The sequence below is a fragment of the Diabrotica undecimpunctata genome, chromosome 1 (assembly GCF_040954645.1).
Source record: "Diabrotica undecimpunctata isolate CICGRU chromosome 1, icDiaUnde3, whole genome shotgun sequence".
NCBI lineage: Eukaryota > Metazoa > Arthropoda > Insecta > Coleoptera > Chrysomelidae > Diabrotica > Diabrotica undecimpunctata.
Genome location: NC_092803.1, coordinates 92,591,228 through 92,616,689, shown reverse-complemented (window position 1 = coordinate 92,616,689; position 25,462 = coordinate 92,591,228). Strand labels below are relative to the sequence as shown.

The window sequence follows — 25,462 nt, the reverse complement described above, 5'->3', positions numbered from 1 at the left end:
ACACCGAACAACGGTTGTTCGGTGCCTTTGACAATAAGCTAATAGATTTGGCAATCCTCAAACCACCAGTTGCCAGATTGTTACAGATGGTCACCAGATGTCTGTGGAAAGTACCTGAATACTATTCATATTATTTTTTGAAAGAATTTCTTTTTTCTGTTAGTTTGTTAACGTTCTATTGGATTTTTATTAATTATAAATCACATGCTATTTCCCGATTTATTAAAAAAACATGGCAACACAGACAAGCGCCAACATTTCGTTCTATGAACTTTAATACTTGGATCTAGGGATCCCACCTTAAATTTTTACCTTTACCATGCGATCTGCGCGATGCTCCATTACGCATATTATGATTTTAAAATTTTGGCTTGTGATTTCAAGAAATAATAAATTAACAATTTATTTGAAAACTAGATTTAAGCTAGATATTTAATTAAACAATTATAATCTTTCATTTATGTAGTCTTATCGAAATTATGATTAAAATGATGACTAGCAAATCTCATAAATAAAAAACTTACAACTAATTCTTAATTTAAAAGAAAATTTTATCTTTCATATCATTCATAATATATTATCTTAATTTTCAAAATTCTTTCTTTCCTCTTTCAAAAAGCCTATTTCTTGTTTTATTTGACAAACATTGAGTACTTCTACTGGTTTTTTGTATGTTTCTTTACATTTTATTCCCACTACTAAATAGCAAAATCTTTTACAATAAAACTTTTTTAAACTTCTTTTTTAATTTAAATATTATGTTTATATGGGATTAAGCCACAATTTATTGATTGTAATGAAAATCACATTTTTTAACTAACCAAAGTTTCACGTTTTGAAATCGTTCTCAAAATATTTATAGAAATTTTGAACAACCTAAGAAAACGGCCAAGGATGGACCAAGGTTATTTTTATTGGTTATAATTACCTTTTTTAATCGGTAAAAGATACAGGTTAGGTTAGGAGAAACAAAAATGTCAAAGTCTTAAAATCATCTGCGCAATGGTGCATAGCGCATCTCGTATGGTAAAGGTGAAAATTTAAGGTGGGATCCCTAGATCCTTGTACTTTAATTGACAGCTCAATTATAGCTATCTTCAATGGGACCAAATGTGAAAATCGTCCCCAACCAAGTATTATTTATACAAAAAATAATTTAAATTTTTAAAAATAACCATTAATTAAATTTATTTTATAAAAAATGGCACTTTATGACAACAAGTATTGGTTATTATCACATATTAGAAACTCTTTTATATCTACTGATGACACAGGTGTGTTTTAAAATTTTATGGTATATTAGGTAAAAGTATAGAGAACGTTCCGGTTAAGTTTATAGGCCTCTATATTTGTTGAAATTAAAAATGAATCTCTTGTTCGTTAATATTACTTTGCAGATTGTTCAATTTGTTGTAGGTATGTGTGAATTAGTTATGTGTGGAGAAACTAAAAATATTCAACATCACTTGAAAACAGCAGAACCTTATCCAGATTCAGAAACAAGTGAAGATGAGGAGGATGATTTTGAATCTTTAGATTTGCAAATAGATATGGACTTTAACATTAGAGAAAGGTCTAATACAGCAGCTCAGATAGAAAAACTAGAATTGGCACGTAAAAAAACTGCAAAAATGAGACATATTAAATGGGAATCTAATGGACAACCAATTAATTGGAACAATTTTGATGATTTGTTTGTAAAGAAAGATGTTTCTACATTGATAAAACAAAAAAAAAACATTTCGAAGTTGTCAGAACTTATACAGTATCATTTGGATATTCCAAAAAATCCTTACATAGAATATGCTAAGTTTGATGGAACAGGACAGGTAAACATTCCTACCAAAAAATACAAAATCTTCTTGACCATGTTACCACCTCAACAAAGAAATTATCCAATGGCTGTCTGCTGTGTTGCACAAGCAAAGGTACAGGAACTTATTGGGTTAACCCTACTCAAACTTAGGTAAGTTTTAAACAAAGGTAAATAATTTAACCATTTGCTACTATCTTTTATTTATTTCTCACATTTTTCCATCCCTTATCACTTAAAATTGTGTATTGAATAATAATTAGAATATTTAAGTTTACTATTCTTAACTAATTTTAGATGTCTTTTTGTAAAACCTATATCTAGGTCTACCTCAATGTTTCCTTACACTTGTAGGTAGTTTCTTCAGGGGACAAATGCTAGTCACAATAATTCAAATACTCAACATAATCTACAGGTGAAATGTGAATTATAGTCCAATCTAAGGATTGCCAAAAGCATACATTCAATGTTTCTTACTACACTCTAATTACAGGAGATTTATAATTGAAAATAATTTAAAACTTCTAGAATTGTTGGATATAAATAAAACTGCTAAAGTCAACATAATATAGTATGTTCTGAAACTCTCTTCTTGTAGTATGAACAGTAGTTATTATTTTATATGGATTTAAACCACAATAATTGATTTTAATGATTTTATATTTACTTTGACAATTAGATTCCCAATCCACAAATCATTTAAAAAAAATGAATGAATGAAAATTATGAATGATCTTAGCCTGTAAATGCTAGTCAGGTAAATATATAGTCTGTTCACATGGTACAATGAACACAAGGTATGATAGATACAATTCTAAAATCAGTTCTATTCGCATATGATGTAGGAAAGATCCTTTCTTTACACACTAGTTGAATGTAGTCGTATATGAAAAATTTTTAAATGTAAGTTTAATATAAACTTAATTTTACTTAGCCAATTTAATTATAGTAATTATAATTCTTAGCATGTACAGGTGGTTACATGAGACAGATAATAGAATAGAAACAGGTGAATTAGAAAGTATTTAACACTAAGTTTAAAAGATTTTAAAGATAACTGTTTATATCATATGGGTATAGGATAGAATAAAAATATGCTTTATTATCACTGAAAATTGTACAATTTTATGCACAAAGTTTACAATAATTTAAAAAATATCAAAAACACTTGAAATTTACCAAAATTACATATTGTCAATATCACAAACTAAAAGATAGTAAAAATAAACAATCCATTGCAAAATGTAAATAAACTGCTACTTTTATAATGAAACCTTACAAACTAATAAGTTGAAGTTGCTGCATAGCATATATATACAACGCAAAAGTCTAGGGATATTTTTATAAATAGATGTGTTTTGTTTATCTGTAATCAACTTAAAAAAGTAATACAAAATTTGTAGTTTAAATTGTCGTTTAATATGTCAAAAACCATAAATTGCAAAAGAAAACAGAAAATTGGAGCAAATAAATATATTGCAAATCACCCATGTTTCATGTACCACTATAAAATGTCAAAAATATGAAATATAAACTTAAAATAAAGTATGGCCACTACATTGGTTTATCACAGCTCTACACCTACTGTTCATGCTCCGAATCACATTGTTAATGTCTGCTTGAGGTAGTTGTGTCCGTTGTTCTATCAGAAGGTCTTTTGGCCCAAGTCCGGTGATTGTGCTGGCCACGGCAATACATCAATACCCTTGTTATCCAACCAGTTTGTTACAATATGCGCAACATGTGGTAGAGTGTTATCATGCATAAAGTAAAAATTTTCTCCAACAGCAGCAGCAAACGGGCGCACAACAGGTTTAAGAATAGTGTCCAAATATTGCTGACTTGTAAGAAAGCCACTTGGAAAAATGAGGTCAGTTTTTCTGTCATTTATGATTCCGCCCCATACCATCAATGTACCACCTCTGTATGCATAAACTTCTTGAAGATGTCATAATCGTTCTCCATTTCCAGGTCATCTCCAACAAAACTGTGGCCCAGTCATTGTCAGTCCAATTCTGAAACTCTTGACACCAGGTTAATCTTGTAGCGTGATTGCCTCTAGATAAAGGTGGACATCTCAGTGGTCACCAACTATGAAGATTGGCTTCATGGAGACGATTCCTCACAGTACTGCTGCTAATTGTTACATTATGTGCAAGCTGTAATTCATTAACCAGCTCGGGCGCTGTGATTGTTGGCTGCCTTCTGGCATTTAAAATTAAATATCGCTCTTGAGCGATGGTTGTAGAGTGACCACGTTCTGTATGTTGCTCGGCTGGACTCCCAGTGTCTCTAAACCGCCACAAACGACTTACGATGATTTGGGAGACACCCAGCTGGTCAGCAACTTGAGTTTGTCACATACCAGCTTGAAGGAGGCCCACGGCTCTATTCATCTTGTCCTACGTTAAATGTTTTCGTTACATGGTAAAAAGACAATATCTTTAACTCACCTATTAAGCAAGAATGGTATAAAGTGACTAAAAATTAAAAATAAACAAAACATAAAAATGTCGATTTTTTGTCCCTTATAAAAAACATTCTAAAACACATATTGCTATCAGTTTTACAATTTTTTTTAAAAAGAAGTGAGTGTCTGTATCAACAATTATAGTACAAACAAATTTATATGGTCATGAAATTTCTGTCATTGGTATTGTCAAATTATTAAAATATCCTTAGACTTTTGCGTTGTGGATATATGCATATATATAGGTATATATATATATATATATATATATATATATATATATATATATATATATATATATATATATATATATATATATATATATATATATATATATATATTGAACGAATTTAAAACGGAACATACAATTTAATATATGTCTGTTTGAACTGCATTTGAAATAGTGGACCAATACAAAACTTGGACAAAAATAAATCCATACCCGGTGATAGACATTGTATAAAATATCGTTCAACTATCTGTCTCCTTTAAAGGAAAGAGGAGCTTGCCTAATAGTCGGAGAGATAGAGCCGAAATTTTGAACTGATCAGTAATATGACATTTCTCTATTGGAATATATTCATTGTAACTGGGTTAAGACTTCGCCTTACAGGCGGACGCCCCTCGTGGTACAGGGGGTGGCTATACAGGGATGAAGTTGTAATTTTTTTCGGAAAAATTAACGATCGATAATATGGCTGAAAATTTGCCCAGAGTAAGATCTTGGTATAACTAGACGAAATCCCAAAGGGCGGACGCGAGAGTGGATACATAAGGGGTGGCGGACAGGGATGAAATTGCAATTTTTTGGGGAAAAATTAACGATAAGTAATATGTCCGCCATTTTCATGGCTCATTATTTAGCCCCTAAAAACTCAAAATCCAAAAGAGCGGACAGCTGGGTTGGTACAGAGAGCCATAAAACGGGGTCAAATGTACCACTTGCCTGCGCATTTTAGGTCTCGGTAACAATTATTTTCAAACTGATTTTATTATGATATTTTTATACCGATTGATTTGAAAATTTGTATGCTCACTTCTGTTACTATTCTGAAAAGCGTCAAGTAGAGTTTTCCTCAAAATTTTCCAAAAACATTTCCGTAAATGAAAATTTTCGTAATTTTTTGAGGTAAAATCTAATTTGTAGAATCCTTTCGATTTTCTGTCAGTTATACCATGAATTTTTCCAAAAATTTTCAAACGATTTTTCCGATAAGAAAAAAAAATTTAGAAAAACTTTAAAAATTTCGTCATTTTTCTCACTCTCACTGATGTCATCACATTCATCATCTTCGTCACTTTCACTTTCAATAATATCACATTCATTATCTGCTTCATTTTCAATCACTACTTCTCGAATTGATTCTGGCATCTGAGGTCCACTAAACCATTTGAATTTATATGTTTCATCTTCAAACTCCCATCCATGTTCTTCAACAATCAATTCTGTTGGTACTTTTTTATGAGCATTTGTCCAAATATTTGAAATATAATGGGCTCGCAGTAGATGTTGGTGTAATTCATCTTGACATGGTGGTAAGCTTGAAGCATCGAAATTTTTTAGTTTTTTTTTTTTAAAAAGGCTCGTTCATATCATGCAACTTATACTGCCGGTTAAATAGTGAAAATCTGACATCGTTTACTTTTCTTTTTGGAATTGTTCTCGTCAGTCCTGTTCCATATAAGTGACATATGAAAGATTCTAAGGTTTCAAAAACTTCATTACAATCGAAGTCAGTTTCACCAAGTTGGATAAAAGCATCTTGATACTTATTACATTTAGCGCATGCGTCTAGAATTACTGATCTAAATCGAACGCGCATCATTATTATTTTAATATTTTAAAATAATAATGATGCAAAATTAATGTCCAAACAGAATTTGTAAAATTATAATTAACTAATGAAAAAAAAATTCAATCAATTTGAAAGTTAAAAAAAATATTGAAAATATCTAAGTACAAAGTAAATTTCAAAACTTAAAAAATTGATAATTCCACTATTAAATTGATTTTTATTAATAATTATTTGTAAAATGTTAAAGGAATTCTACAAATTGAATTTTACCTATTGATAAATAGAAATAATATATTTTGTATTTGATTATTAATGTAATAATATAATAAATAAAATTTTCTTATATCTGAACAACCATTATTTATGCAATATAAATTTAAAAACCTTTTTATTGTAATAAAAAATAAGTAAAATTACTATTTGTTATACCAAAAATATTTAATAGTTAACATTATAAAATTACTTTAATTTAATAAAATATCAAATATCAAACATTTATTCAATTAAAAATTAATTCGTAAAATATTTATATTTAAGAAAAAAATGTGATTTGTAAAGTAAATCTAAATAAATAGTTTGAAAAAAAAAACATTATCATAATATCATTTTAAAACTACAAAATATTCTATAAAAGATTCAGACGATGACGTAGAGTTTTATCAAATGTTTTAGAAAAGTTTTTCTAATTTTTTTTTCTTATGGAAAAATCGTTTGAAAATTTTTAGAAAAAAATCATGGTATAACTTACGTTATACTTTACTTCTATAAATTAGATTTTACCTCAAAAAATTACGAAAATTTTCATTTACGGAATTTTTTTTGGAAAATTTTGAGGAAAACTCTACTTGACGCTTCTCAGAATAGTAACAGAAGTGAGCATACAAATTTTCAAATCAATCGGTATAAAAATATCATAATAAAATCAGTTTGAAAATTGTTACCGAGACCTAAAATGCGCAGGCAAGTGGTACATTTGACCCCGTTTTATGGCTCTCTATACCAACCCAGCTGTCCGCCCTTTTGGATTTAGAGTTTTTAGGGGCTAAATAATGAGCCATGAAAATGGCGGACATATTACTTATCGTTAATTTTTCCCCAAAAAATTGCAATTTCACCCCTGTCCGCCACCCCTTATGTATCCACTCTCGCGTCCGCCCTTTGGGATTTCGTCTGGTTATACCAAGATCTTACTCTGGGCAAATTTTCAGCCATATTATCGATCGTTAATTTTTCTGAAAAAAATTACAACTTCATCCCTGTATAGCCACCCCCTGTACCACGAGGGGCGTCCGCCTGTAAGGCAAAGTCTTAACCCAGTTACAATGAATATATTCCAATAGAGAAATGTCATATTACTGATCAGTTCAAAATTTCGGCTCTATCTCTTGGACTATAAGGAAGCGATAAGTGGTTTGACAGCATAATAACTGCTTGTGTAGTCTAGTTTTCACAGTGATTCTAGGCAACCTATTTGGGTGGAGTTTTGACTTGTTCTTGAATGAATTCAGAATCCAGCAGCCCGCTGAAGTATTGGATTTTTATAATATTATTATTTGACAACCTTTTGTTGGCCAACCACCTAGAGCGGAGTTGAGCCGAAATACATTGATTTCGTATGTTCCGTTTTAAATTCGTTCAATCTGTATATATATATACATACATATATATATATATATATATATATATATATATATATATATATATATATATATATATATATATATATATATATACTTTAGTTACTTGTATATACAGGTACTGTAATTTCTTAGTTATTCATTAAGAAACTCTTCTACTGAATAATTATGCTCTTGATAGATAGGCTTTTGTCATTTTACAGAACTGGAGGAAAGATGTTGATTTAAGTTGTAACGGGGGAGGGTTATACAGTTTTTTTGCTGAATATAATATAGATTTTGTACAATGATTAGTTTGATACACCCAACATAACCAAATATATTTTCCTCAACGCACCGCATCACAGTGTTGCCATATATTTTTTTTGTAAAATGTATATGAATGTTTAAAATATAAAGTTACTTTTACAAAATTATAATTTGTGTTATGAGGAGCTACAAGTTTTGAATAAATATAAAACAGCATTCATAAATATTTTTCTGTTACTTTAAATGCAGTTAAACATTGTAAATTACTTGTGGCAATTCAGCTTTGATAAATTAACATATATTTGGCAATGGAGCCAAAAACCTTAAAATAATTGCATTTAATTTTATATCTTTAATTTAATTAAAATTTTTATATTATTTCAATGCAGTTTCTTAATATTGTTCTGAAGCTATTTTCTTGTGGCATTTTAAATTAATTACTATTTAACTGGGAATAAGCCACAATTAAAGGTTAAAATACGTTTATTGACGTTTCAATTTCCACTTCGGAAATCGTTCTCAAAATCGTATTTTGAGAACGATTTCCGAAGTGGAAATTGAAACGTCAATAAACGTATTTTAACCTTTAATTGTGGCTTATTCCCAGTTAAATAGTAATTTATTTCAATGCACTTCTATTATATATGTATTTTTTTAAATTCATCTTTATGTAATGTGAGAGTATGAAGTAACTGAGGATATGGCAACGCTGACATCATTTAAGCTTACATTAAATGTCATATACAGTGTGTCCGTAAAGTATGGAATAAATTCGCTATTTCCTAAATGAAAAGCATTTTTAAGTAAATCTAAAACACGTCGATTTTTAAATTTAATGTTCTACATTTTACAATAAAATTTCAGTATACAAGGTGATACACATTACAGTGATGACGCCATCGGCTCTTTTTTTTAATGTAACACCCTGTATTTTAGGACATTTTTAGATCGATAAAAATGAGCTGATTTCAAATAAGTATAATTCTCGGGTCTAATGAATATAATTTGAAAGATATGCGCTTAGAAAATAAATTATTTATTATCTATTGCAAAAAAGTAGCCTACTTCTAGTTTTTGGTAGACTGTAATTATTTTTAGTAACGTTCAATAGCAAAATTAAGTACTAAAATAATTGTATTAATTCGTGAATGTTCTGTATTATTGCTTAGAATTAATTTTAAGTAGAAATGAATTTGAGTGTAAAGTAAATAATTGAAATACTCATGATGATTGGGTATGGAGACAAATCGCTAACTCAGATGGAAGTGTGTAATTTATTTAATGATAAATATCCAGAAATACCCATCACGCAGTCAACAAACAGTAAGTAAGATTGAAAAGAAATTTCGAGAAACTGGTACGGTTGAAAATGCACGCAAATCAGGTCGTCCCTCTGTAGATTATGTTACAACATTAGATGTTATACTTGCTTTTAAAGAAGATGTGCACACTTCTGTTCATAAGGTTAGTAGTGATCTCGATGTTTGCAAAACAACGTTACACAAAGTACGTAAAAGTAAGTAAAGTAAGTAAAATGCACAGTTGTACAGGAATTAAACGAGGATGATCCAGATAAAAGAATACAATTTTGCGAAATAATGATGGATAACAGCCACTGAAACCTTCTCTTGGTTCAAAATATTATTTTTTCTGATGAGGCTACATTCAAAATAAATGGCGAGGTCAACCGTCAAAATTGTAGATACTGGGCAAAAGAAAACTCTAACTGGATGCGGGAACATCATACAAAATACTCTTAAAAGGTAAAAGTATGGGCTGGCATTGTAAGAAATAAAATCATTTTACCCTACTGTTTCGAAGGTAATTTAAACGGGCCAGCATACCTTCAGTTTTTCAGTGGGTATCTCGTACCTACTTTAGTTAATTTATACCGCAGTACAATTAATCTTGGAGGTTTTGATAAAAGTTTATGGTTTCAACAGGATGGTGCGCCTCCGCATTATGCTTTAGATGTTCGAAGGTACCTAAACGAAATTTTTCTGAACAGGTAGATTGGAAGACGTGGATATATTGAATGGCCAGCGAGGTCGCCAGACCTCAATCCTTCGGATTATTTTATGTGGGGTCATTTAAAGAATGTTGTTTATAAAAGGAAACCTGCAAATATTTTGAGACTTAAAAACAAGAATTCGTAAACAAATAAACAATATTTCTCAAGAAAGCATAAACAAGGTTCTACAAGAATTTGTACAACGTTTGGGTTACTGTCAAATACAACAAGGGCTACAATTCGAACATTTAAGATTAAGTCATGTATTAATTACTTAATTACTTTCAAGTTATTTATTATAATTTATATATAATTTATTAATATTATAAATCAATAAAAATTAATTTTCTAAGCGCATATCTTTCAAATTGTATCCGTTAGACCCCATGTATTATACTTTTTTGGAATCAGTTCATTTTTATAGAGTATTTCAATTCTTTGCTTTACACTCAAATTTATTTCTAATTAAAATTAATTCTAAGCAATAATACAGAACATCTACGAATTAATACAATTATTGTACTCCGTAATTGTTATTGAACGTTACTAAAAATAATTACAGTTTACCAAAAACTAGAAGTAGGCTACTTTTTTGCAATTGATAATAAATAATTTATTTTCTAAGCGCATATCTTTCAAATTATATTCATTAGACCCGAGCATTATACTTTTTTGAAATCAGCTCATTTTTATCGATCTAAAAATGTCCTAAAATACAGGGTGTTACATTTAAAAAAAGAGCCGATGGCGTCATTACTAATGTGTATCACCTTGTATAATGAAATTTTATTGTAAAATGTAGAACATTAAATTTAAAAATCTACGTGTTTTAGATTTATTTAAAAATGCTTTTCATTTAGGAAATATCGAATTTATTCCCTACTTTACGGATACACTGTATAAGTTTGGTTATGTTGGGTACATTAAACTAATCATGTTCCTAGATTTTATTACTAAGTATAGAGTATCAGTAAATAAACATCAAGGGTTAAATTTTTGGTGGAATAGTCATGATAAGGTCTTGTTGGAAAAACATGTAGGTGTTTACGAATTAAGCAAATAGTTTCTAAAATATAAAGGAGGAAAGAGTTAAAAATCCCTTGATTTTTAAGTAGCTTCTGCAATGTGTTGTTCTTGTGAGACAGATACCATATTGCTCTTTTTTGTAATTTAAAAATAACATCAGATTGGGCTGTACTAGAACTCAAAAAAGGAAGACCATATTGAAGATGAGACTCGATCAAAGAAAAGTGTGTTATTTTGGAAGATGCTAAATTGATTTTCTTCGAAACAGATCTTATTGCATAGCAGGCTGAGGCTAGTTTCTTATTTAACAAATCGATATAAAGGGACTATTTAAGGTTGATGTCTATAAAAATTCCAAAAAATTTTACAGTAATAGGTTGTAAAACTTTCAAGTTGATATATTCATATAAGTTCTAGGTCTTCATTAATCTATAAAACGAAAGATATATATTGAAGTTATTTCTAGTAGCATAACTTTGCACATCACGCAGTTTATCCAAACGTTTCTGAAAACACCCATTTTTAGCATAACATAATTTTGAAACAAACATTCAAAAATATACCAACATGACAGAGGTAAGATTCACCTGTACTGTTTTACAAAAAAAACTACTATACACTATAATAAACTAAACAGCAACTTAACACCATAGGTACTTTTCAAGGCACTATAATGCTTTAACTGAGGGAAAAACGCGGCAAATTGCTACAATGTCAAAAAGTTGTTTAATTATCATTACAAATAACGGACCTGAGGGATCTTTGCTACGTCACACACCTGACTCAGCTGTCAAATGTCATGCGCAATAATATCATACTTTGTATTCATTGTACCCATCGAGTTAGAATCTATGGACAGAGGATCACGTGACTAAAAACGACCTCACTTCGGCCATATTGGTATGATCGTTGCGTCAGATCGTGTAAGATTATTTACGTTTGGTTATAACAGCGAAGATGCTATCAGCAGTAAAAATTCAAAACGACTCGTCAACCCCATTTCAAATACATAGGGGGTTAAGGCAGGGAGATGCGCTGTCGTGTCAGCTTTTTAATGTCGCCTTAGAAAAAGTTGTACGAGACGCTAACTTAGATAGCAGGGGAACAATATTTAATAGATCAGTCCAAATTCTAGCATATGCAGACGACGTGGACATTATAACAAGAACTAGGGCGAGAACTGCGGAAATCCTAACCGAGCTAGTAGCAGCAGCAGAACGAATGGGGTTACAGATAAATCAAAATAAAACCAAATTCATGGCGACTAACAAAAACACAAGAGCTGGAAATGTTGACACAAATTTAATCATCAAGGACCAAAACTTCGAAGCAGTCAAAGAGTTCATATATCTAGGGACACCGGTTAACCCCAATAATAACACATCTGAGGAAATAAAAAGGCGAATAATAATTGCAAACAGGTGTTATCATGATCTATCAAAGTACTTAGCTAACAAACGTCTGTCTCAAAAAAAATCGTATAAGGCTGTATAGAACACTGATAGTCCCCGTTCTCACATATGGATCAGAGGCATGGACGCTAACGAAAACAGATGAATCCGCTCTATCCATTTTTGAAAGAAAGGTGCTACGCAAGATATTCGGAGCGGTCTGTGAGAACGGAATATGGAGGCGTAGATATAACTTTGAACTGCAGAATATCTACAAGCATACGTTTGGTGGTAAAGATATTATCACTATAATTAAGCGAAACCGCCTGCAGTGGGCAGGACATGTAGCCCGGGCCCCTGAATCGAACATGATAAAAAAGATTCTAACACCGCAAGTCGGGGGAATTAGAAGACGGGGTAGACCAAAGCTGAGGTGGATGGATGGGGTAACACAGGATGCGGAGAAGATCGGAGTCGGCAACTGGAAAATGCAAGCAAGGGACAGAACAGAATGGCGTAGAAAGCTTGAGAAGGTCGAGGCCCTCTAAGGGCTGTAGCACCAAGATGATGATGATGATGATGTTATAACACTTTGTAACGAAATATTTTGCCTACCATAGAAGTATTAATACAAGGAGTAGAAAATTGAGGGAAGAGAAACTATGGGGGTGGAGAAGGGTAAGCAAAATAATCGCTACTTGTGCGAACGGGCACTCAGGCTTTGGTAGGAGAGCTGGGGTCGTGGATAAGTAAAAGACAAGGGGGTTTGGATTGGGGCAACTACAGTAAAATGAAATAAAGGGTCATTAATCTCTTGGAACAAACAAAAACAAAACGAAACAGGAAACACCTCAAGAAATTTAATATAGGGCGCCACTTGAGGTGCCTAATTATACCTATTACAACCAGCTAGTTGTAACTGGAGATATAATTATCAGAGATGCAAAACATTCAAAATCTTTTTCAAATTAAACTCAAAAAGGGTTAGTTAAAAAAATAAACAAATGTTAAGAAACAAAATTTAACATTTATTTTTGTGTCACCACAAACAGTTACAAAACATAGAGAACATAAAAACACTATATTAATAGTCACAATTAAAAAAAATACAGAAAAAACTTACAATTGTTAATGGGCGACAATTTGTAGCAGAAATAAATTATTACAAATAAAAAAATATCTTTTTAAGTGAAACTATGCACAGTGGTTAACCTTCTTTAAAAAACAAAAACAAAATCTCAAATATGATTAGGTATTTACCAAATGTCAAAAAAAAGTGCTAACTGTCATAGGTTAATACTAAATTTAAAACAAAACTGAACAAATAAAATGACAGCTAAAAGTCAAACCATAAAATTTACAACTTTAAATATTACAATGTTTTTTGTATGAAAGCAATTATTACGTTTATTTAAAAAATGTCTGCTTTACTTTTAAAATCTGATCACAAAAAAAGTTACCTGAGTTTCACTGTATAACTTTCAATAACTGGAACAAAAAACTACATCTTCAAACTGTAAAAGAAATATCCCTAAACGGCTGCTTAGGACATTGAGGTTTAAGGTGGAAACTGGCACATTGGACACACCATGTAAACGCTTCTTAAAAACTGGACAATGGAAATGTTGATATCTTTATAAACACATTACTTGAGTAAAATACCACTTCTCTAACATATTTGCCGGTTTTCTTTTTGACTGACCTCTAAAACGTCTTCATTCTTCCGTTATCTCTGTCAACCTCATCAACTGCACTTAAAACTCAACACTGCTACTATACTGCACATTTTCGCATGACAAAAGACGAAAAAAACAAAAAAAAAAACATTACGAATTAAAAGAAAAATTCGGACTAACACCGAAACCACTGCCTCTAACAGCGGCTCCACTGAGAGTGACGAAATTATCTAAAAAAATTGCTCACAAAACTTAGAACAAACAAAGCACTTATGGTATAAACTAAACACAACGGAAATTAAGACGTAGATTAATTTGAAAACGCAATATCGGGCGGTTTGAACAAAGAAACATCGAAGAATTTGCGCCTGTGACATAAATAAACAATAAAATGATTCATTATCGGCGGCGGCGACCTAAAGAAAGAACGAAAGATTATATGGGTTTTAAATTGAAGGATACGAACTAAGAAACATTGAAAAAATTCTTCGTTATTCTAATGCATATATAAGGGGATTTCAATTAACACATATACGAGGGGACTTCAAAATAAAATGCTACAATACCCCCACGTAAGAGCGAAAACTGGACAAACAGGAAAAGTTTTCGATTAGGGCAAACAAAAATCAGGTTGGCACAACAGTAGCATTTTCCAACTATTGCAACAATACATCATGACCTCAGGGGATCGAACAAAACAAAAATCATAACAAAAACTACTCATCATAACTGTCTATGGTACTAACATAATAACACTCAAAATAAAACTGGATGCTCGATTTGATGAATCGGCACCAGGTACAGTTCGTTGGCTCTCAAGCACAACGAAACAATGGCAGATTTCTATAAAAATGGCTCTAGCCTAACCAAAAACGTGGAACAGACCAGTGCTGAAGTTTCTGGGAGCGAAAAGAGGGGTGCTTCCAGCTCAGCAAAGGCGGGTGGCCAACAACACAGCTTAAGCAAGCTTCGCTATGGTTATCCACTAGGTAGATAACCAAAATAGCATCAAAAAAACAATAACAAAGTTGACTCTGACAGTCAACCACTGATTTTCCAACACCTTGTTGAAAATCAAACTACACAAATGAAAAAAAAAACAGGATGGCCAATAGTTCCATAGGAATATCCTCCGGGGTCGACACAGCGAAAAATTTCCAAGTCAGGAAACTCCCAAAAGGACAAAAGAAGAAAATAAATCCAAAACGCTAATACACAATCTTGGAAAAGAAGAAGAAAAGGGGCACATGGCATACAAACCATAATCGATACACAACTAGTTCAGTCTCAAACTAATATTTCCAAAGGAACAAAAAAATCGTAACAGTTTTCCAAAGAAAACAAAAAAAGTTACGAAAACACTTCAAAAGAACTGAAACATCACTAACATCTCCAAGGGGACATAAGAATCACTACAATCTTCCAAAAGAAAAAAAAATCATTACAGTCCGTCATCAATAATAAAACTTCCAACTGGGTACACAAATCTCAAACTCAATGGCAAGGAGGGAAAAGAAGAAGAATATATATATATATATATATATATATATATATATATATATATATATATATATATATATATATATATACAAGGCAAAAACTAATGCTTATCTTCCTTAGAAGCTCAACAGGTCACCGGGCGGACGAATCCAAAACTCATCGCCCTAGCCGTTCCTCTCGTGACAACTAATAAGGTCAAAGACATAGTCTGGAAAGGGAATAAAGGGGCAATCAAGAAATAAACCTCATCATTTCACGGATAATAATTGGATACAACATCGTCATACAAATCACAAATAAATGTTCATCATTCTTCAACAAAACTCGAAAAGGGTTACAACAATACACTGGGAAATTCTAAGTGGGTCATTTAACAGTAGTAATAAAAATACTTTAGATCTTTCACGAACATGGTCTCACAATCGACATACAAAATATTTTCACGATAAACGGCCAGGTACTTTCACCTTAGCAATCAAAACGTCTCAATGGACAATGCAAGTATTTGTACCTCCGCTTCTGCCAAATCATCTCACTCATCACAAACTCTATAACAAGAAGGAATGCTATTGGGACTAGGCCAATAGTCTTACTTCAACACATAGAAAGGCTTATCCTTTCTAATAATTCACGGAAAGGGGATGCTGCTACGCAGTCTTACACAACAACAGAAATATCCAAGGATACACAAATCCAGGTCACGCCTGTACGTCCTATATGATATTTCAAAAACATAATACTCAAACACAAACTAATACATTTCAGATCATCAACATAACTCTACTACAACATCTGACCACACAAAGACACGAAAAGACACAAAACTAACTGACAGAAGGAAACATAACAATACTTCCGCTATATATTCTCAACAAATCGGCCTTAGCCAGGAATACACGAAGTCGTATCATCACTTTCCTCTCCTTTTAACACAAAAAAGAACTAGGGAAAAACATGGGGACACACGGAACTAACAGACAGAAGGAAAATAACAATACTTCGCTTTGTCACTAACAAATCGGCCTTAGCCATGGACAAGCGAAGTCGTATCATTATTTCCTCCTACTTATACACAAAAAAGAACCAGGGAAAAACACATGGACACACGGAACTAACAGACAGAAGGAAAATAACAATACTTCGCTTTGTCACTAACAAATCGGCCTTAGCCATGGACAAGCGAAGTCGTATCATTATTTCCTCCTACTTATACACAAAAAAGAACCAGGGAAAAACACGGGGACACACGAAACTAACATGGACTGTAAATAGTTTTCTTGGAGATTAAAAATTTTCATCACAGCACCCGTGCTATGAAATCTTTCACGAAAATATTTGAAATATTTTTTCGTACGGAAATTGGGTCATCAAAATATCTGCTGATTTAAAAAGGCAACAAATGTCTACACTTAAAATGGAGACGAAATAAATGACTGAACACTTCAAAGAAATCCATCGTTTAGATACGAATTAATTTATGGACATAAACAAAATCCGTTTCTCACATTTATGAGATGTTTACTTTAAGACGTACTGGAAATAAACAAAACTAATATCGTTCACATTATTTAAAATACCGACAATAAGAAAATGCATGGCAAGCATTAGCGAATGATTATATCATTCTAAATACGTATTAGGATCTCACAAAATAGACGGAAATATTCTACCTCAAAGACAACATAAATAACGAATATAAAACCTTTGAAAAAAATTCTAAAATAGTAGCAGTGGACTTGGGATACATTAATTCAACGAACAATTGGATAAAACAAATACACAACATAACTGAAAAAAAAATAGTTCAAAACAAAACAAACTCAATGAACTACATATACAGGGGAGGACAAAAATATTAAAACAATGTTTGGATGAAAGCAAATACACAATTTAACTAGAAAAATGGTTCAAAACAAACCGACTCAATGAAATACACATACAGGGGGATACAAAAATACTAAAACAATGTATGAATGAAAGCAAATACACAATGTAACTAAAAAAATGGTTTAAAACATACAAACTCAATTAACTACATACACAGGGGAACACAAAACAACAGACTCGATAAACTACACATACAAGGGGGACAAAACAACTAATAATATTGAAAACTTGACTTTTGAGTGAGCTACACAAAATAAAACACCTTGCTCTTGTTCTGAAAACTAAATGAGACTGCTCCTAGTCAAAACTAAACAGCACCTCCGATCACAAGTATACACTTGTGGTCATTCAGATACAAGACAGGAAACACAAAAGGGGACTCTGGGGACACAATCTCCTATTAACCCGTGGCATTACAAAAACACTGTCAAAGAGGGTTAATTAGGGAACAACATGGGACACTGGGAACTACTTCTCTTTCACAATCTCCTACTTACCCGTGGCATAACATAAACGCCGTCAGAGAGGGCCTAGAAGGAAACAATGAAAAACAAGGGACAAACGGCATAACTCAACTATACTCATCAGCTCAAAGAAAAGTCACTCGAACAATATAAACATCTACTCAAAATGACCGAACAAACTGAAATTACAAAAACCGATTATTCTGTAAAGAATGTCAAATCAATTAAAAATAAATGCAACAATAACGGTATTATTTGTTACTGTTAATAAACTTTTAAAAATCAAATCAATATCAATACTTCATTTAAAATTCAATCTCAAAATATTTGCTTTCATTTACCAATACACATAAAATACATATATAAAAATTTTCAGTACATTACATAGAAAAATCAAACAACAATACATATGTTGATACAAAATACATATATTAATACAAATACATGAACAAACTGTTTGTGGGACACTCTGGGCACTATCTGGAAGACAGAGTTTCATATACATGGCAGAAAAACTCGGGGAAGAATTGAAAAAGATATCTGGCTTCGGGAAAAGGGACTCAAATCTAAAAAATGCCCACGTTGGGCGCCATTTTTGTAACGAAATATTTTGCCTACCATAGAAGTATTAATACAAGGGGTAGAAAATTGAGGGAAGAGAAACTATGGGGGTGGAGAAGGGTAAGCAAAATAATCGCTACTTGTGCGAACGGGCACTCAGTCTTTGGTAGGAGAGCTGGGGTCGTGGATAAGTAAAAGACAAGGGGGTTTGGATTGGGGCAACTACAGTAAAATGAAATAAAGGGTCATTAATCTCTTGGAACAAACAAAAACGAAACAGGAAACACCTCAAGAAATTTAATATAGGGCGCCACTTGAGGTGCCTAATTATACCTATTACAACCAGCTAGTTGTAACTGGAGATATAATTATCAGAGATGCAAAACATTCAAAATCTTTTTCAAATTAAACTCAAAAAGGGTTAGTTAAAAAAATAAACAAATGTTAAGAAACAAAATTTAACATTTATTTTTGTGTCACCACAAACAGTTACAAAACATAGAGAACATAAAAACACTATATTAATAGTCACAATTAAAAAAAATACAGAAAAAACTTACAATTGTTAATGGGCGACAATTTGTAGCAGAAATAAATTATTACAAAAAAAAAAATCTTTTTAAGTGAAACTATGCACAGTGGTTAACCTTCTTTAAAAAACAAAAACAAAATCTCAAATATGATTAGGTATTTACCAAATGTCAAAAAAAAGTGCTAACTGTCATAGGTTAATACTAAATTTAAAACAAAACTGAACAAATAAAATGACAGCTAAAAGTCAAACCATAAAATTTACAACTTTAAATATTACAATGTTTTTTGTATGAAAGCAATTATTACGTTTATTTAAAAAATGTCTGCTTTACTTTTAAAATCTGATCACAAAAAAAGTTACCTGAGTTTCACTGTATAACTTTCAATAACTGGAACAAAAAACTACATCTTCAAACTGTAAAAGAAATATCCCTAAACGGCTGCTTAGGACATTGAGGTTTAAGGTGGAAACTGGCACATTGGACACACCATGTAAACGCTTCTTAAAAACTGGACAATGGAAATGTTGATATCTTTATAAACACATTACTTGAGTAAAATACCACTTCTCTAACATATTTGCCGGTTTTCTTTTTGACTGACCTCTAAAACGTCTTCATTCTTCCGTTATCTCTGTCAACCTCATCAACTGCACTTAAAACTCAACACTGCTACTATACTGCACATTTTCGCATGACAAAAGACGAAAAAAACAAAAAAAAAACATTACGAATTAAAAGAAAAATTCGGACTAACACCGAAACCACTGCCTCTAACAGCGGCTCCACTGAGAGTGACGAAATTATCTAAAAAAATTGCTCACAAAACTTAGAACAAACAAAGCACTTATGATATAAACTAAACACAACGGAAATTAAGACGTAGATTAATTTGAAAACGCAATATCGGGCGGTTTGAACAAAGAAACATCGAAGAATTTGCGCCTGTGACATAAATAAACAATAAAATGATTCATTATCGGCGGCGGCGACCTAAAGAAAGAACGAAAGATTATATGGGTTTTAAATTGAAGGATACGAACTAAGAAACATTGAAAAAATTCTTCGTTATTCTAATGCATATATAAGGGGATTTCAATTAACACATATACGAGGGGACTTCAAAATAAAATGCTACAACTTTTATAGTAACTGTAATATTATATTGTGATAGCGCATAATAATAGTTTCGTGTTCTCAACCTAGTTGCAGTAGCAGTAGCAATGTTGATAAAAAAACTTCAGGAATAACGTTTTATAGGTTAGTATACAAATATGTAAACAAAGTAATGGTCCGTACTTCAGAGAATAAATTAGTAGGATCCACTTCCAATAAAATAGAAATAATGAATACACAGAATATAAAGATACTAAACAATTTCTAAGATTTTTATAATATTTTTTAGTTCATTAATAATTTTTTTTTTTTTTTTAATATAAACTAGGTATTAATGCCTAGTGATGCATTGTATTTTTAGGTTTCATCTCAAATCAATCAAAAGCCGAAAGTTTTATTATCAGAGATATTACTGACTACAGTTTAGTGATTTATCGTCTTATAATGTAGTAAAGTTTTCCCTTTAACAATGGACAATTGATAATATAAGTACGGTGATAAAAAGCCGAAGAATAATTGTTAATATTATTTACTGTATAGTATTTTTCATATAAAAATGCGTGCACGTCATTCAAGATTTACGACGTCAGAACCCCACAGCGTTGCCAAAACATCGGAATAGTTAGTAAGTGAGGAATTTTTAAAATGTCAACTATTTGTCAAACTATTATATTATATAACAGTAAATACACTTAGTTTTAAGACTACTGCAACACACTAAAATACATAAGAAAACATTTTAATACAAAATTATATATTCTAAATTTTAAACTTACCTCTATTTAGAGCATTAATAGTAAAAACGTCCCGCCATTATTCTTGTTCAAAATAATCTATCTTATATGAAAGCTTATCAGCTTTCTACAGACTATTTAGTTGTTTTGGCATAGCACAATCACAATACACAACAATAATTAGTTTTTAAAGCTATTAATTTAAATTTAATATGTATTTATAAATACAATTTACTAATATATAATATACTATGATCAAATTGTGTAAGAAATCAAAACATAAACAAAATTCTTACTCTAAAAAAGCGGCAAAACTTTTTGCCACACGCTGAACTGTCAAAAAATTTGAAGTATTCCCATATCAGTTGCGTACAATTATCTAATATATTTAATTAAAATTATTATTTTGTGGAATATTAGACTTAAGGAGGTATTTCATAAAATTTATATTATTAATAATAACAAATGTTTTTGGTTATTTAATCAATATAATTCTAAAATTCCCAATATAATGATGATTACATTTTTCTGATTATTATACCATGTTGACGCCTATGAAAGATCGAGCAGTTCCGTATGGGTTTCTAAATTTTAAATATAAGTGACGTCACTTTATATAAATTGGGACGTGCACGCACTTTTATATGAAAAATACTATATAAGTACAGTCAATCTAATTTACTTACCGTTGCACGTCATTATCTTTGACAGAGATCGAAGTTGACATAGTTGCCAAAGTATAAAAATATCCTGAATCTATTTTAAATCAAATAGGTAACATAATTATTGCAAAAGTGGATTATACAACAAAACAAATTAATATTTAATGTAAATAAACAGAAATAAAACAAGAGTTAAAAAATAATCTTGTTAAAAACAATTAGAGCCGCTTGTATGCGTCGTATAAAGATGTGAAATGGAATACTTAAACAAAATCAACACTTTTTTCATTACTTATTAACATTAGTCAACTACGCAACTGTCAAATAGGTGTTACCAATGTATGCCAAAATATCACCTTCGTTCGATTACAGTTACAGTGTGTTCCGAACAAATGTTCTTCATAAAAACGCTTTATAATCCATTTATACAAATTAAATGAAATATATTATTGTGTATTTCTTTAAGTTAACATTAATAGAAAGCTTTAAATATTATTTCTACGTGTATATAATAAAATATGCCTAGTGGCTGTAATGCCAGTGTACTCGGCAAAGTGATTCTAAAAAAGAACACACCTACCGCCTAAATATTTCGTGTTGGTATCATGTGACCTCTCGGACTATGACGCGGATGACGTACAACGGTAAGTAAATTAGATGAAGTGTATATGTGTATTTTTGTCTTGTTTATAAGTAATTGTATATAATTAACCCTTAACAGAATCAAATTCCGAGATATTTTTTTTGCTATTTTTGAGAGTACTCAAATATCTTAAATCTAAATATCTTAAAATTTCAATATTAAATAAGGTAACATTATTTTTTTTATTCCTACACAGTATTTCGATTGTGATCTTCGGTAGATATTCATTGTTGTTTTTTTTGATAATAACTTTGTTAATTGAACAAATTTTTATCCAAGAATGTAACGAACTTTGCACAGCGTTTTAGTTAATTTGAAGTTATCAAAACGAACGTATTTCTTTTATTTCATACCGTATATTTAGTTTACCCTTTAAAATATTATCTCTTTCAGGTACAACTTGTTATTTGTATTAATTATTCTTCATTTATGATGTATATATCTAGTATTTTTAGTGTTTACAGCGGGATATAATTACTCTTCCCTACTCTTTTTGTTACCGTCTAGTAACCACCTGTATCTTTCTCTTGTTGTTTTTGTCTTATTTTCTTTCCGTTCTCGACACTATATCTTTCATGTTATCGCTCTTATCTAATTTTCTATCCATTCTCGTATTTACTAGGTTTCCCCATTCCTTCAAAAATGGGGTGGTGCACAAAAGTTTCTTCTTTTACGTTTATTTAACTCACTCGCGAGTCTCGTGTAGTCTAGCTCTGTCGAACCCCTACCAAGACACCTCTACCAGACTGAAGCCCATACCGTAGTACCCTTATTTGTGTAACTGTGTTGCCAATGACCAGAGCATTTTCCATTAAGCACACTTCTCCACAGCCTAACAGTGGTATTTATTACGCTACACTTTTAATCAATGTGCGTCTTTTGGCAGATTCATTGTAGGAAACAAACAACAACAAAATTTCTAACTCTCACTATTAATAGCTGAAATAACCTTACTGTTACAGACGTTCATTGAAGAAATAATAATCCTGATTAATGGGAGTGCATAGTAATTAATTTTAATTAAAAACTTTTCATTTGTAAATACAAATACTATAAAAGACTATAAAATGTCATAAATAAACATTTAAACTTTTGTGTTTTAATGGATGCATGTTAATAAACTGCATGTGAATATTTTTGTGTGTTAAAGTTACAGTTAATATTGTCATAATTTCCAGCCACTTCCAGGTGGTCAAAATTTAACCAATGTAGTAAAAAAATGATTACTGAATTTATTAGACAGTTGGGACTGGGATTAGTGAATCAAGTATATAAACATTTACAAGTTACATTACATATTAAAAGATCTTTTTAATTAACATTTAAGATTTTTTACTGTTTCTGTTTCCCAATAAAAACAATAAGTAAAAATATTTTTCTTTACAATTTCAGAGAGATGTAAGGTCCAGTGACCAAAACATCAGAAGTTCTCCCTATTATCTTGGCGGTATATCATCATTATATCAATTTACTAATGTTTGTATTTTGAGAACGATTTCCGAAGTGGAAATTGAAACGTCAATAAACGTATTTTAACCTTTAATTGTGGCTTATTCCCATTTAAATATAAATTAATTTAAAATGCCACAAGAAAATAGCTTCAGAACAATATCATCATTAGCTGGACAACCCCTTTTGGGGTTTAGCTTCTTCTATATTTCCAATTAGTATTTAGAATTACTTTTATTTATTTTCGTAACATGTGAATTATTATAGTTACAGCCATGGAACCGCTAATTTAAAAAGTCCCTCCCAATATGGACTCTATATAACAGAAGAAGATGGGGAAGTTGATAGTGACTTTCCTTGTTTAGATCCTAAGGAGCCGATTTCAAAATTTGGCTTTATTTGTCTTGGATTGGTTGAACACAAAGATGCGGGAAAGTCTGTTTCATTTCCTGAAGATAATACAATATTATTCACTATAGAAGAACTCAATAGAACTCGGACAGTGTCAGAAAAGAGTAAAACGTATGAAAATAAACAGATGGAGAATTACATACAAGCGGTGAGCTTTTATAATAACAAAATCTAATAGCAATATATATATATATATATATATATATATATATATATATATATATATATATATATATATATATATATATATAGATTAGACTTAGATTTCCCAAAAAAAATCTTTATTTTTGAAAATAAGGTTACAATTCACTACAAACTACAATTACTAATTCTACATAAATTTATGATTAAAGTTCAATGATACAATAATAATTAATAATCACTTCCTTCTTCTTTTATACCTTTGGTCGTTGGCTTTTGCTGACTTCTCATAGTCAGGGGGCTTACGGTCACATTTCTCCTCCCTCCTTTGGATTGGACTTCGTCCTCGAAGTCTTGCTTACCTCTGCTATCAGCTCTTCTAGTATTTGGATTTGGGCAGGATGCAACTTCTCTCCAAAGAGAAACTTGGAAATTCTTTTCCTCTTTTTAATTATGAAAACCAGTAACAGACCTGAAATAAATAGTAATATAGCAATGGACGAGGTGCTTAGTCCTATTGACAGCTGGGGCAGAACATCTGTTGCTTCTAAGGGTTGAATTTGACCATGTGTCTCTGGGATTCTTAACTTTTCAATTTTCATTTTGTGATCTGGTATTAACTTTATCGGAACAATCTTTTAAATGGAAATATCTGGGACATCTTTTTGTCAAAATGGATCCCCTCAATGGTTATCGGTTCTTCTGTCATCACGATGCTGGTTGATTTGATCTCTAATTGTTGGATTTTTATTGAATGAACTATTCCTAGCAATATGGCTTTGCTAGTTTCTCGGAAAAAGTTATCTACATTGGGTATTGTACCGGGTGGTCCAATAAGCCGATCTCTTGGCTATATATCAGAAACTATTCATGTTATAACTTTAAGAGAAAAAATTCCTTAGTAAGAGTGGCCAAGAGAAATCTCTGGAAATAACTTTCAAGTTTCTGGGTTAACCGCTAGGGGGCGTAACCTGTGAAAAAAAATTTGAAAAGCAATTTTTTGTGAAATATGCCCAATTATACCAAGTGTTAAATAAGTAAACTAAAAAGAGGCGTAAATTCCGCACAAAGTTGTTCAAGTACTTATTTTTTTAAATAAAGGGTGGGGGAGAGTGGGAAAGTATTTGTGGATAAATACCTATAACTTTGGTTTGGATCAACCGATTTTAACGAAATTAGTGTCATTAGAAAGAGTGTGGATGATTTAATTTACATCTACTATAAAACAGTTGCATTTAGTTATAATTGTCATAGGTAGAGGGTACTTTCAAATAGAAAAAATTAAAATATGT

The 25,462-nt window shown here is 31.2% G+C and overlaps 1 protein-coding gene across 3 annotated transcripts in view; it reads left to right on the top strand.

The window, feature by feature from the left end:
- The first annotated feature begins 1,061 nt into the window (after positions 1-1,061).
- The window catches only part of Sin1 (SAPK-interacting protein 1), a 135,934-nt gene continuing 111,533 nt past the window's right edge, over positions 1,062-25,462 (top strand). For 2 of the 3 annotated variants that reach the window (XM_072545255.1, XM_072545263.1), the window contains exons 1-3: positions 1,062-1,274; positions 1,417-1,966; positions 23,886-24,177. In XM_072545255.1, the coding sequence (XP_072401356.1) occupies positions 1,202-1,274; positions 1,417-1,966; positions 23,886-24,177 (915 nt within the window). In that variant the 5' untranslated portion in view covers positions 1,062-1,201. The remainder of the gene's footprint in view (positions 1,275-1,416; positions 1,967-23,885; positions 24,178-25,462) is intronic. The other variant, XM_072545270.1, reaches the window with a different exon arrangement.